Raw genomic sequence first — 15,584 nt, forward strand, 5'->3', positions numbered from 1 at the left:
AGTATGTATGTGCTTCCGTCACTCTTGATGGAAAGGGATACTTGCTGGAAAGGCAGAATCAGAAACAGTGCCCTGGTCTCATTTTTAATCATTAGCCTTATGTTTGGCACCTGGATTCTCTTTGCTTTTGCAAGAACTGTAGCATTCTGGAGGAGGCACCACGTTTTACGGATTGGAAAACGGCCATCAGCCCCCAAGGGGGCTGCAAGTTCGCCACCAGGCAGAGTTGTCATTGAATTACAGCTTAACCGAAGTGTGTGTTTGGGCTGGATCCCAACGGTCTGGTTGGTCAAAACAAAGATCTTGCTTTAAGCCAACAGCAGAATGGTGGGGGCCGGGGCGGGGGGGTTTGAAAGCATTAGCACAGGAGACAGAGGATGGAGTTCAAGTCCCTCCTCTGCCATCATCACCTATGTGTCCTTGGAGTTATTTGATCTCATGGGACAACGGTAATGATCACAGATTGAATGAGATAATATAATGAATGGGCTTCAAGAAATGAAAAATACTGTATCTTACACGAAATCTGAATAGATCACACTGCTTGAGCACTTATTACCGGACTTACATGTATTAATGCATTCAATCCTCATCACGACCTTGTGAGGCAGGCCCGGGGGTGCATTATGATTGCTGTTTATATATGTGGTAACAGAGGCAGAGGAAGGTTTTTTAACTTGCCCAAGGTCACACAACTGGTACGTTTTAGAGATCTGGGACTGAGCTCCAGGCACTTTGGCTTCAGAGTCTGTGTTCTTCACCCCCAAACACAGAGACATCAACTCCCCAACCTTGGCAAAGCAAAAAGCTGTTGGCTCCAGTAAGGAAACCCTTAGATCCTATGTCATGCCCAAAGCAAGTGGCTGTCCTCAGATAGTGAGTGTCTTCAGACAAGGACGTGGATTTCTGCGGCCAGGTCCATCTTTGGAACCACAGCTGTGGCCACTCACTGATTCACAACCTTGACTCTGCTACATTTTGGACCCTCCACAGCCTTAAAACCTATTGGTTGATGTGGTTTCCAAATGTAGAGTCTGGACTTCCCTTTCTCAGTTGTCAAGTCAACACAGAAACGGCTTGACTCCTAGCCATATGCTGATGCATCCGTGTGTTTATTCAATAAACACCCATTCAGGGCTGACAAAATGCCAGGCTCTGCGCTAGATGGAGTGACAGATGGACGCGGGCGCCGCGTCCCCGACCTCAAGGGGCTCATGCACTGGTGGAGAGGGCAGGCACGGAGAGGCACCTCTCCGCCGGAGTTGGGGCCGGCCACTGTCAAAGTGCAGAGAAGATAATGGCTCGAATCGGACATGACTTCTGCCCACCCGGAGCTCGCCATCTAGAGGCAGAGGCAAATAACATAAACAAATGACTCTGGAGGTGACCTACTGTCTGCTTTCCCAAACCTTAGCGACTTTTGTTTTTCCTGCATTCTAACTAAGAATCCCTCAGTGGGATCAAGGAAGCTGCTCATTAGCGTATCGAAGATCTTACCTCTGGCCAGAAGGTCACTTTAAGTGTATTCCACGGGAAAGAACCCCATGCAGAAAATGAGCTTCCCAGATGTGACAAACAGTACTGTGCTCCGGGCTTTGTGTGGGCCTTGGGCATATTGTGTCATGGTGCCATGACAGCTGCAGCTTGTCCAAGACAAGACAGTCCAGGCCATCCCGTCTGGCATCCACAAGAGGACAGAGCTTTGACCTTTCCTGCAGCAGCTGTTTTTGATTAATTCACTCAGTGGATATTATTGAGCACTTACTACGTACCAGGGCCTTCCATTTCTCTCACTTAACAACTTCCAGGACTACTCAGATTTGTGTAGAGTGCATAGCCCCTGTGCAGGAAGGTATCCCACTTAGGATGAAATGAACAAGTATTCTGGAAAATGCATGGCAGCTAGAAATCAGAGTATCTGAGTTCTAGTCGTAGATCCGACTGTAAGCCTTTGGATGAGTCATCCTCTCTGGGCCCCAGTTTTATTCCTTCAAAGCAGAGACGTTGCAGAAGATAAAATTTGAGTTCAACCAGGTTCTAACATTCTGTCATCCTGGTCTTTCTGACACTTTTCCAGAAGTCCAAAAGTGTTGTCTCATTGCCCTATCCAGTTTTTCCAAGTAGCCTTCTTGTTCTTTTTTTTTTTTTTCTCTCTTTTTCTCTAATTAAATGAAGTAATGGTGCATTTCCGAAAAATATTTTCATCTTCAACTTTGCCTCAGCTCATTGGCTTTATTAAATAGGTAAGTTAAAGTCTAGTAGAAAATTTGGTGCATATAGTTTCACTTTTAGTTGGAGTCACGATTTTATTTTTGGGTCCTGAAAAAATAGAGACAACCATATCCTGCATGTTTTCTGGGTCCTGCCAGGAGGTTACAAATCGTTATGTGTTCTCAGCACAGAACTGGAATGTACAGGAGGCAAGAGAGAGTGGTAGTTGTGTGCTTGGACTCTGGGGCCTGCCTGCCTGGGTTCAAATCCTGCCTCTATATCTCACTCACTGTGCTAGTCTGGGCAAGGGCTCAGATGGGAATGCTCACAGCACGTCTCCAGGCTTGTGGTGAGGATTAGGTGTGACAGCCCAGGGTTGGGCACACCCTAATTAATGCGGGAATGTTTGCTAGTGTCATTTATTTGCTGTGGTGCTAAGTATTTCAACAGAGTTAAAAGCTATATTCATTGCAAAGCCCTGCCACATTATGTCACAATGTGACCCCATCAACCGCCGTGTCTGAGGCCAGGAAGAGTCCAGGGGGCACCTGTGGTGTGTGTCAGTCACAGATTCCAGTTGAGTTCGGTAGCAGCGACGGTTTTCATCCAGCTCCCGTGGCCCGCCATTTTTGTTGTCAGTCCTGTGTTGAGACAGACCTCAGGGACCCCTCCAGCTCCCCCCTCAGACCTGCCACTTCCCCACATGGTCCTGCAGACACTTCAGCGTGATCCCACGAAGTTCCTCTCTTGCAGCAAGAACCCCAAGGAGCACCTGGGTGGCTCAGTCAGTTGAGCGTCCGACTTCGGCTCAGGTCTTGATCTCACGGCTCGTGAGTTCGAGCCCCGTGTCGGGCTCTGTGCTGACTGACCGCTCAGAGCCTGGAGCCCGCTTCGGATTCTGTGTCTCCCTCTCTCTCTGCCCTTCCCCTGCTCGCACTCTGTCTCTTTCAATCTCTCTCTCTCAAAAAAAAAAAAAATTATATATACTATATAAACAGATAAAATTATAATATTTTTATAAAAATATATAAAATTATAATATATATTTATATAGTATATAAAATTATTTTCTAATGTATTTCTCTCTGTGGTGGTGCTCAAACCACGTCTGCTGGGAAAACTTGCTTTTGCCGGAGGAGGAACCTTGTCAGTTTCTGTCAGCATCTGAGGCAGAGGGTTCCAAGGGGTCCTGTCTCCTTCGAGACAGGCTCTCAAGCTGGTTCTGAAACCACCGTGTTCCACCCTGGGGACTCCTGAGAGGACCCAAGAAGGCTGCAAATGGCAGGCCTGATAACTTTTGACTGTCCAGTGCAGATAAAGCGCGATATCTGGCTCACGGATGAGACCATCCCCAGAGGAACGCATCCAGGATGACCAAACTCATTTAGCCCTATTCTTCAGGGCTTCTCCCAGTGGTACCTGTGGACAGACAGGAATGCGATCCACTGGATGATAATGGGGGATTTTGTATGGACGCTAAGCTGGGAAGGTCAGGTCCGCTGCCTCAGCTCCACACACATAAGCAAAATAATGGTGGTGGTGGTGGTGATGATGATGGGATAATGGCTCTGCATCGAGAGATCTTTAAGGGAAGGCTTCTAAATAGGAAGGCTCGGGTTTTATTGTGTAAGTATTTTACCTGGAACACTGATATACCCGCGTGATGTCTTTGAGCGCACTCTGGGTTGATTTTCTTCGTACTCATTGCTGTTTATCATGGTTTAGGGTCAAGGAGTAAAAAAGAACAGACGGCTTGCCTTAGAGCTGATGAAGAAAGCGGCTTCCAAGGTAACACTTTTGCATATTGTCAGAGGGAAACATTTGCACCACGCATGCCCACACGCCTGCAAATCTGCCAAAGTGAATGGCCAGCCTTTGGCCCCGGTAGAAAACAGGAGTCGGGAGGGAGGTCACTGGCATTGCGGTGATTAGTCATTTTGGAGCTACAACACATACGGAAACCTGTCACAATGGGGACGGCAAAATTCAAAAGCTGAATTCACCTTCCAGTCAATAGAATTCAGGCCGATCTTGTTTGAAGGCTAAAATTATAATCACTGGCTGCCCTGATAACAAGCAAGCGTTGGGGGTTGGGGGGGGGTAGCGGGGCTCCTTGGAATTGAATGGGTATGTATAAATGCCATTGAATTGGGAAAACCAAAGGCCTAATTCCCTTGAAGCTTAACCCTGTTGTGTCCAATGCTCCTTTACTTCCTGGGCTTTAATAACAGAGACGTTTATCCAGTTTGTTGCCGGGTTTAGAAATTTCTTTGCTTTGGTCACTATTTACTCTTCGCTGCTATTGGCAACTCAGCTGGTTTCACTCTGGCCCTACAGAATGGAGGTTAAGTATCGTTTGTGTGGGGACGCACCCACACACAGTGCACGCGTACCCACCCAAGCACACTCAAGGGTGCACGCGTGCAGATTGGCAAATAAATACATTTGTAGAAACCACTGTAATTCTACAACCTTGACAGGGTCCTCTCTAGCCCTTCTGGCTCTTGAAAATGCCTCCCTCCCCCAGGCTGCCAATATCTGCCTTACCGACAAAGACTCCTGAAGATCCCGTGCTGATTTTTTTTCCCTCATTCCCTCCCCTTGAGAAGTTCAGAGTGTCTTTTTTGTGTCGAGCAGAAAGTTGGAGCATGGACCAAGAGAGCCAGAAGACTTTTCCTCCACCTCTGTGGTGTCAAGAGGGCACATGACCCAGGAGAAGGGAGCCGACTTCAGCACACAACAACTCCTGACCCCACACAAATGTTAGGGCAGAGGTAGAGAGGCAGTTTCATGGTGGTCCTTGAGGGCATTGTTTCCAGAGAATCCTAAAATGGGGCAACGCTGGGGTTTCCCGGAAGCCGGGAAATTTGTGTCTCTTTGGCCATCGTAGTGGTGCGTTGATGTCTACTGTGCTTTGTCTTGAAGGGGTTTTGAGCAGAGCTTGGTTAACTATTGGGAGATGCAGTTTTATAGCCTGGAGTCACTGCCTCCTTAAAAGCGCTTTGTGATTCTCACTCATTCACTCAGCAAGGAATTTCTAAGTCCCTACTCTTTGTCAAGCCCTGTGGCGAAGGCCGCATATCATTTGATTTTTGGAATGAGTGAAGAGTCACATGGAAGCAACTCTGGTGATTGAGCGGTACCTCTCCAGAACAAAGTATGAATAGTAAGCAAGAAGACGGGATTTCTTGTGGGGCTCCAAGTGCGGTCCCTCCAGGAGTTCCGCAGATGTTCTGAGGGATGGCAGGTGCATCTGAATAGGCCTGTGGCCTCTGGCTTCGCAGCAAAAGCCATTGTGAGGTGTACATTCCACAAGCCTGTTCCAAAGCTCGTTCTTGCCACTGTATAGCATTCCCTGGTCTATTACAGTATTGAAATGCATTCTGTAAGATTTACCAGCAGACCACCTTGCACCTGCTACTGTGTGAGGTTCAGGAAGAACGCTTCTATGCCTAGATCCACAGCACTGATACTCCTTCCAGATGCCCGTTATTTTGGAGTCCGCTATCTGGGGGGCCTGGAGATCTGAACCCTACTCTCCATCCTCGGGGTATAGGGTCGGACTCCATTTTGTTTAACACCGAGATTCAAAGGGCGGCTTTCATTCATTTGTCAACTATTTCCTGAGCACCTACTCTGTGGCAAACACTAATAAAGGGACTTGGGAAACAAGATTCCCGCCCTCATGGAGCTTCTCTTTTAATAAGCTTTGTTAGTTTCTTTCCCCTGGTCTTCCCAACACCCAGAGTCCAACAGAGAACCTAGGAAGTATAGGCTCTTAGGATCCGTGGCAGACCGAAAAGGCTCAGACTGGGATCTTGGCATGTATTCTTAAGGGACACTTGTCCTTTGCTTGTGAAAGGGGGGTGAAAGAGGTTTGGTTCCATACTTAGCCTCTAACTTAACAAGTCTCACAGAGGCAAGGGCGCCGTTAGACCCTCGGATCCTTTCTCCCCTGCTTCTTCGTTTGGTTTGGTGGGGCTGGCAGGAAGGGAGGAATGAGAACACTGGACGCCCAGGTTACACACAGTGTTCTCCCTGCGGGTGGGAGGCTCGATCCGAAGCACTCGCACCCCCTCAGGGCTTCCGAGCTCTCAACAAGCAAGCCGCCCGCTACCCTGTGGAAGCAAGTGGGAGTTCCTAAGGAAAGCAGACGAGAGCACCTGACAGCACAAATCAGCAAGCACAAGGAGGCTCCAGGCTAGATTCGCGTGAAGCGCTTCCTTGGTACCAGCCCCAGGTTTAGACACAATTTGAAAACCCTCCTCCCATCTCCACCGCCCTCCACCTCTGCCTCGGCCGCACCAGACTCCACCTGTCAGAACCGGGATGCTAAGTGGCCCCGAAGCACCTGTGTTTTGCCAGCCGCTTCCCTCAGAGGATTTGTTGGTGTTTGGGGCAGAGGAATCAACAGATGGGCAGGCGGGTCACCTAGAAACTGTCCCAGCCGGGGGTTGGGGGAGTGCCTGGCCTCCTCTCGCAGGTGAGCGCTTGTGAGTTTCAAGGTCACTGTTGACACTGCAGGGCAATAAGCAGCCTTTTGGAGACAAGGGCATTGCGTAAGAGCCCCCAGGAGCTGAGTAGGCTTTGGGGGGGTCAGCATGACCGCGGAGCCAGGAGGCAAGAATCCCAGCAGCAGCCGGAAGAAACCCACCTGGGAAGGCTCTGAGGCAGGCTTGTGTTTTCTAACTCTTAGCGTTTCTTTAATGCCATCTGCCCCCAAAAAGAGATAGGAAAGGTTTTGCTCAGACTCAGGCAGAGTGCTTTCGCAGCAATTGATTCTCTTTAGGTTTCACTTAAAAAAAAAAAAAAATAATAATTTCTTTTTTGTTGTTCTAAAACCCAGGGATTGCATCAGGCAGTCAATGGCTTAGGATGGTATTACCACAAATTCAAGAAAAATTATGCCAAAGCGGCCAAGTACTGGCTAAAAGCAGAAGAGATGGGGAACCCGGATGCATCGTACAATCTTGGAGTCCTGCATTTGGATGGAATCTTCCCAGGAATTCCTGAAAGGAATCAAGTAAGTCTTGAGAGCAGCTGGGCAGGTGGCTGCCAGATCATGGAGCCTTGAAGGTCTTACGTGCCCCGTGGGCGGTGCAGGATGAGGCCCCATGGGCGGCGCAGAATGCCAGCCAAGACGCAGACCCTGTCCTCAAGAAACTCAAGGGTCCAGTTAGGAAGATAAGATAGCCAAACACCAAGGACGGCATCTAGCCAAGTGTCCAGTGTGTGCTAATTGCTATGACCCAAACGGCTCTTAATGGGAAACTGTGAAGGCCAGAGCAGTCAGGAAGGCTTCCTGGAGGAGGAGGGCCTGAACTAGGGAGGGAGGGGGAGATGATACAAAATGAGAATGCATCAGAGGCAGTGCAGAGATTGATATTACTAGAAGGAAAGAGAGCTGGGTCCAGAGAGGGTTACCGGAAATGAGACGAGATTTAATGAGAGTAAAAACAGGGGTGCCTCAGTGGCTCAGTAGGTTAAGCAGCCCTCTTGTTTTTGGCTCAGGTCATGATCTCACAATCTGTGAGATTGAGCCCCATGTCAGGCTCTGTGCCGGCAGCTCAGAGCCTGCTTGGGATTCTCTCTCTCCCTCTCTCTCTGCCTCTCCCCTGCTCTCACTGTCTTTTTCTCCAAATAAATAAATAAACATTTTTTAAAAATGATAGTGAAGGGGCGCCTGGGTGGCTCAGTTGGTTGAGCGTCCATCTTCGGCTCAGGTCATGATCTCACAGTTCGTGGGTTCGAGCCCTGCGTCGGGCTCTGTGCTGACAGCTCAGAGCCGGGAGCCTGCTTTCGATTCTGTGTCTCCCTTGTTCTCTGCCCCTCCCCCACTCACACTCTGTCTCTCTCTGTCTCCTTCAAATATAAATAAACATTAAAAAAAATTTTTTTTTAATAAAAATGATAGTGAAAACAACAGTGATAGTCTCCAGCGTTGGTGAAGCACTTTCTCTGTGACAGAGACTCACAGATACTTGACATGCATCCCGCGTCATTCTGTCCTCTGCAACAGCTGCTGTTACACCCATTTTACAGAATGAACACTCAATGCTCTGAGAGGTTATGTCACTTACTCAGAGTCACACACTTAGTGGAGGCAGGGCCTGGATCCCTGCACAAAGTGAAAGCCCCTCATTATTAATATTGATGATGGTAATTATAATTTCTGCACCATTACATTCTGCAAATTCCATCGAATGCCCATCCAGGCACTCTTCCAGGCCCTGGGGATATAGCAGCAGACAAAAACAGTCCCTGATCCTGGGAAGCTTACATTCCAGTGGGGAGGAAAGACAATAAACAAAGAAATATATAACATGAGAGCAGGTGGAGATACGTGTCACGGGGCAATAAAGCAAGAAATCAGAGAAGGCCTCTCTGATAATGTGACATTACAGAGACTCCTAAGATCTTACATGTATCTGGGAGAACCTTCTAGAATGAGGGAACAGCCAGGGCAAAAGCCCTAGAGGAGAACAAGCTTGGCATGCTCAAGGAATGACCGGGAAGCTGGAGCCGCAGCAGCAGGAAGCAGGGGAGGGGCGTAGGTGGGAGATAAGGTTGGGGAGGCAGGGGCACAGGTCATTGTAAGGACTCAACTGCTCCAAGGAAGATAGGAAGCCTGTGGGCAGCTTTGGACAGGGCAGTGATGTGCTGTTTTAGAAGCCGCCCCTGGATCCTAGCAGAGACTAGAATTAAAGAAGACAAGAGGGGAGCAGGGGCTAATGTATTGAATCCGAGGGAGAAAGGAAGGGTGACCCCAGAAGGGGTCGGAAATGTGGCTCGACTACGTATGTACATTGAAGGTCAAGGTGACCGGGTCGATAGTGTTTTGGACGTGAGGTGTGAAAGGGGAGAGGAGTCAGGGTGACTTCAGAGTGTTTGGCATTTATTGAGGTAGAGTGGAGACGGCATTTAGTGGGATGGGCAGGACTGAGGCAGCAGCAGATTTGGGGGATGGGGGACCAGAAGATTATTTTTTGTGAAGCATCGTACTAAGCCTTGAGAATACATCTCATTTAATCCTTGAAACAGCCTTGGGGCGGCAGGGTGGCCCACGGTTAAGCATCTGACTTTGGCTCAGGTCATGATCTCAAAGTTCGTGGGTTTGAGTCCTGTGTCGGGCTCTGTGCTGACAGCTAAGAGCCCGGAGCCTGCTTCCGATTCTGTCGCCCTCTCTGCTCCTCCCCCACTCACACTCTGTCTCTCTCGCTCTTTCGAAAATAAACATTAAAACAAATTTAAATTAAAAAAAATCCTTGAAATAGCTTTTCCTGCTAGGTACTATCAGAAGCCACATTTTTCAGTTGAAGAAAGTGAGTTAAACTCTCAGTTGGAGAGATTAACTAACATGCCCAAGGTCACACAGCTACTAAGGAACAGAACTGGGATTTACACCCAAGCCTGTCTGATGCCAAAGCCCTGCCTTGAGAACGACAGCTAACTACCTCCGAAAAATAATAGTACCCAATGGAACATACACCCTGGTAAATGTTTGTCTTCTGCATTGCTAATGTCTGGTAACCCGCCCACGTATCTGCAAGTGTGGATTTTTTATTGTCACATTCTAATTCTCACCTTCCTACTGGAAATGCAGTTTCTGCACAGGGGTTTGAAGGAAGGTATTAAGCAAGGTCAGGAAAGTAAATGCCTGGATTTTCACCTGGTGTAACTGCTGGTATGTTCTCCTACTTAGCTTGTGGGGGTTAGATGATTCATAGCCACGTGCTGTCTTGTTTATTTACTGGGTAAACTTAACACTCGCTTACCGTTAAGGTAATCACATCCAGAGGCCAGCTTCTGTGGTTGGCTGTCTTCCTGAAGCTTGACTTGGTTTTCCTAAAGATACCAGAAGTTATGAGCCTGTGAAAATCTCAGGCGTTAAGTGTCTGTCTCACCACGTTGGCTCTGGTGAAACCGGCCCAACTAGAAGGACTCCTTACCAATGAGATGACTTTGCTTATCTCTCTACAGACGTTAGCCGGTGAATATTTCCATAAGGCTGCACAAGGCGGACACATCGAAGGAACCTTGTGGTGTTCTCTCTATTATATCACAGGCAACCTGGAGACCTTCCCTAGAGATCCCGAGAAGGCTGTGGTGTAAGCATCTGTCAGATGTTGTGTGCAAAGGAAAAGCCATGTACTTTATTCATTCACAATGCCTGACCATGGGGTTCCTTCTCTTTGTTTTGCAATTTTTAATTTAATTTTTTTTGTTATCAGGTATACATGCACATAGTTTAAAGAGCCCCATAATTTGACAAGGCAAACATAGATTAGAAATCAAGCTAAAAAAAAATAATTTGACAAGGGAAACCAGGAAATCTGCTACCCCACCCACCTAGACTCTTTCCTGCTCTTAAGAATAAGTCGCTTTCAATCTTTGAATTATTTCTTTATGATTGGCCTCTATCTTTAAATGACATGTTTATACCACTGTTTCTTGTTATTTTCATCATAGGCTTTGTCTAATGACGTCTCACTGTGGCAGATAAAGATACAGTTCTCTCTCATTCAGCTACCACCTGCTATCCCACACATCCACACTTCCCACCCTGTCCCATTTTCCCAATAAATATATCATTATTTTGGTTAGATTAGTATCAGGGTGTCCATTATTATGACCATGTGAATGCTGTGCATGGCTGAGCCATGCATTGTCCTGGGACTACCTTTTCTTTCTTACACAGCTTTTTGTTTTCTGTGGAGTAGTAATTATATTTAATTGTTCTTTAGTTGCTTACCTTTCTGCGTACTTACCATTTTTCATGTGCTTAATCTCCACATTCTCCCAGGGTTGTCCAAATCTCTCCTCCGTATGTCCAGACCCACCAGGTATTCTATTAACCTAATCTTCTCGGGGACATCTCTCCCGGAGTCTTCAGGACATAGCTACCCTCCTGAAATTAACTTTGTCATCGTTGTGAGGGTTCCCTTTCCCTTCCTCTCCGTCTCTTTTGGGTTCTGTTTGCTGGGCCCTATTTCTTCCTCTTTCTCGGTCTACTCCTACACTTTTGTAGAGCACGTTGTACAGTAATGTCCTAAAGAACGGTGAACAGGAGGCACATTTTCGAGGTCACACATACCTGAAAATGTTTTACAGAGGTTGGCAAACTATGGCCCATAAATACCATGTGTCCCACCATCTGTTTTGTATGGCCCCAAGAGCTAAGAATACATTTTACGTTTTAAAGCGTTGTAAAACAAACACACACACACACAACAATGAATATGAACAGAGACCATAAAAATATTTACTATCTTGCCTTTTACAGAAAAAGAGAAAACAAACTTTGCAGACCTCTGCTTTAGACCACGCTCACACCAATGGTCTGGCTTTTCATCAGACATTTGAGAGCAAATCCAACCTGACCTGAACTCAGTGATGAAACTTGACCTAGACAGATTTGAAGCTTTATCATTGTTATTCAGGATGTTTGGTGTGAACATTCAGATGTTTCATACATTTCCTTGTTATCTTTTTGTTACTGATTTCTAGCTTAATCCCACTACAATCAAAGAATATATTCTGAATGATTTCAATCCCTCGGAATTTGTTGAAACTTGTTTGATGACCAGCATATTTTGCTACACCTGCCTTTTTTTTTTGTTAGAGTTTGCATGTTATATCTTTTTCCAGCCTTTGCTTTCAATCCTCTCTGTCTTTTAATTTCAACGTGTGTTTCTTGTAAGCGGCATATAATTGGGTTTCTGTGTGCTCTTTATTCAGTCTGAAAAGTTTCGTTTTTAATTGGTGTATTTAGACCATTTACATTTAATGCAACATATTGATACATTTGGTTTCGAATCTACCATTTTACTGTTTATTCCTTATTTGTCCCATCTGTTCTTTGTGCTTCTGCCCCATTTTCTGACCCTTCCTTTATATTAACCAAGTATTTTTTAAACATTATTTTATTTCCCCCTTCCATTAGCTTGTTAGCTATGTACCCTTATAATATTCTTTTAGTGGTTGTAAATCTAAAGATTACAACAAGCCAGTTCATTATTAATAAAAGTCTCCAGGAGAAATTAGAGAACAGAAAAAAATGAGGAACCTTATAATGAATCAGTATATACGTTTTAATGGAGAGAGTACTAGAACTCTTGGCAAAGATTATCTTTTTTCGTACGGGTGGTTATTTTTCATTAGGTACCATTCGTGTCTTTGTTTCCATGCATGATAACTCCTGAGCATTCATAAGAAAAGGCACTGAATGCAAAGCTCTCAAAATGCATAGTGTTTCGTTCTGATTTGTTGCTGTATAAAAATTCTAGCAAGCAAAATATTCCCCAAGTGGGATTTATTGAGATCAAATGAAGAAAAAGCAATTGTTTATTTGCCACAGTTTGGGTATTTTCTCGTTCCTTTCCTTTCAGATGGGCAAAGCACGTAGCTGAGAAAAATGGCTACTTGGGCCACGTCATTCGCAAAGGCCTCAATGCCTACCTGGAGGGTTCATGGTAAGCTGGGGACTTCTGTTAGAATGAATTTTCTCAGCTCTCACCTTTCAATTTGTCCGTGTAGTCTTAGGAGATGGAGTCTTAAAATACAACCGAAAATGCAATTTGCAGGGAAATCACGGCCTCCCACTAATGATATTCAGAGTATCACAGACTGATTGGCTGTTGATTGGAAAACATAGCATTTCCATGTTTAATTATACACAAAAATTAGTTCTCCAGGGGAAGCGTCCACATTCATCAAGTTGAGAGACACATGAATGTATTGACATCTCTTCCCTTCAAGCTTGTTCCTCTTGGTTTCAGAGTGGAGACAGCACAGGGGGTCCTAGCTGAACCTCTGCCTCTCCCTGGCAGGCCACAGAAAGCTCACGGGAAGAAGAGAGAGCAGTGTGTTTAGGCTCAAGCTACATCCTTCCACTGATATTTTACCACATCTTCCACGGCCGAGAGCCTGGATTTGCTGGAACTCACTCACCAGACCTCTGATGTCATAGCCAAACAGTCTCCCCATTTTGACTTTCTTCTGATGAAGTTAGCAAGTCTCATCCTGGACCCTATGGGATGAGACACTGCACGTAAAGACTTGCAAATGCTCCCCGTTTGCTGTGCCTTGATTTTACAAATAAGGGCACACCTTTCCAAACTGCAAACCCACCTGATCCATCGTTCTGTTTTCTTCCGCCAGTCCTCCCGTTCTGTCTTGCTTTTCCATTGGGCCATATTTTCTTGGCTGGTTTTTTGCCTGAATGATCTGGGTATTTCAGTAATAACTAACAAGGGCATGCAAACCAGCACATATCCCATCAGTCCACAGCCTCAAAGATATTAGACCAGACCTGTTACAGATCACACTCTGATCTGAACCTTAATTAAAAATTAAAATATGAGTCCAAAAGAACGCGATTTTCTCCTTTGGTCCATGGGTGCCCACATAATCAGCAGATAGTATTCGGTAAATGAGAGTCTTAAAGAAGGCAGGGCAAATGAATCCAATGAAAACAGCACCAAAAGAAATGCTTATCATTATCATCCCGTGAAAGCGTATTATCTATAACCTCACTGTACACAATCAGAAAAAAAAATTTAATGAAATTGTTATTTTGCAATTGATACACCTTACAATTTTTCTGGTGTTTCATCTTGTCTCCCAAGTAAGTTTCAGTTCATAAAACTCCCAAATTTGACTTTAATTTATTCTCTACTTCTCACCCTCCAAACTTCCCACCCCCACAAGCTTCTGAGGGGAAAAAGAGCATTCAGATACCGAAGTGTGTATGCGAGGGATTTTCCCCCAGAGAGAGCACATCTGTAAACTCCCCCACACCACCACACACACACACACACACACACACACACACACACACCAAGATGTTTGACACTGTTTTTCCCATAAAGAGAGTGCCTATTAATAGCTGACATTACTTGCCTGCTTTTGAATTTAACATCACAAAGCGTTTCAGGTAGCACATTTTGAAATTTGCTGTGAAGGTCAAGATGAATTAATTTTCGTGACCTGTTGTCCTTCGTGCAATATTCAGCCACAGCATGAGATTGATTTTTTTTTTTTTTGTTTCCTTTTGGTAGAGGGGAGGGGGAAGTTAAGTGTATTCTCCACTGTTTGTGAGTTTGGGTCCAGTTCAGCAGACTTTATGGAGTAGACTTAAATGCGGGGTGCCTCATCTAGTCCTATGCTTCAGGGGATGCCACCAGCAGGGCTTGGGGAAGTTTGCGGCCTCACCTCTTCTCATGCTGAACTCACATGGCCCGTACTCTGTTTGACCTCTGGATCTTTGAACATGCTGTTTCCTCTGCCCAGAAGTCCCACCTAACTCCGTACTCCCGTTAGGATCATGGTGGCCCTTGTTGATTGCCCTGTGTCTTGTACCCCAGTGCCCAGCCCCGAGTGGTACCTGGGAAGTGCTCAAAAACAAATGAATGTATGAACGAAGGCAAGTAGCACAACCATAACTCAAGACCCATGAGCAGCATATCAAGAGCATGAAAGATTCTGAGGAGGAAAAATGCTGTCCAGTTTGTGGGACTTAGGTCAGCCTTCACGACAGAGGTAGCAGAGGATATGGCCTTGAGGGGTGGGTGGAATTTCCGCTTAGCCATGCAGGGAACAGCGTTTCTGGTGAAGGGAATAGCAGGAACAAAAGCAAAGAGATAGGAAAATTCTGGATGAATCTAGAAATTTTTAAGCCTCCAGTTTGCCTTCAGGTGAGATTTGTAAAAGGGAGTGATATAGAATAAGACCAAAGAAATGCTGCTCTAGGGAACTTTAAATGGCAGGTCATACACTTTTTACTCTATTTGTGAGGAGTGGGGAGTTGTTGATAGTTTTGGGAGAGGGTACTGAGATGACAGAGCTGGGTTCTGAGCTGTTTAACCAAACAACTGTGTTTGATGGTAAAGAGAAGGGAGAGTCAGAAGGGGCATGTTAGTTCAGAATCCAGGTGAAAGGAGCTGAGCATTTGAGCTGGACATGGGGCACAAGCCAGTTCAGTTGTTCTTCTCTTCTTCTGTCATATAATGGTTGATGCGTATGAAGTAATATGTGATATATACGTAAGTTCTCAAGCGTAATGATAAAATGAACACCTATAACCCTACATAAGAGAATGAACAGCTCTGGGGCGCCTGGGTGGCTCAGTTGGTTAAGCCTCCGACTTTGGTCTCGCAGTTCCTGAGTTCGAGCCCCACATCAGGCCCTGTGCTGAGAGCTCAGAGCCTGGAGCCTGGTTCCGATTCTGTGTCTCCCTCTCTCTCTGTTCCTCCCCTGCTCGTGCTCTGTCTCTCTGTCTAAAAAATAAATAAACATAAAAAAAAAAAGAACTGTTGAAGCCTGCATTTCCCTCTCAGATTAAATCGACCCCCATCCCTATACCCAGAAGTAAC

The 15,584-nt window shown here is 45.9% G+C and overlaps 1 protein-coding gene across 7 annotated transcripts in view; it reads left to right on the forward strand.

The window, feature by feature from the left end:
• Positions 1-15,584, forward strand: part of SEL1L3 (SEL1L family member 3) — a 103,185-nt gene that overhangs the window by 66,030 nt on the left and 21,571 nt on the right. For all 7 annotated transcript variants that reach the window (XR_006217054.1, XM_042984829.1, XM_042984825.1 and 4 more), the window contains exons 14-17: positions 3,937-3,999; positions 7,058-7,234; positions 10,192-10,319; positions 12,600-12,683. Coding sequence is in view for 6 of the 7 variants with exons in the window: in XM_042984829.1 (XP_042840763.1) it covers positions 3,937-3,999; positions 7,058-7,234; positions 10,192-10,319; positions 12,600-12,683 (452 nt within the window). In the remaining variant the exon portion in view is untranslated. The remainder of the gene's footprint in view (positions 1-3,936; positions 4,000-7,057; positions 7,235-10,191; positions 10,320-12,599; positions 12,684-15,584) is intronic.

The sequence above is a fragment of the Panthera tigris genome, chromosome B1, assembly GCF_018350195.1.
Source record: "Panthera tigris isolate Pti1 chromosome B1, P.tigris_Pti1_mat1.1, whole genome shotgun sequence".
Classification (NCBI taxonomy): Eukaryota; Metazoa; Chordata; class Mammalia; order Carnivora; family Felidae; genus Panthera; species Panthera tigris.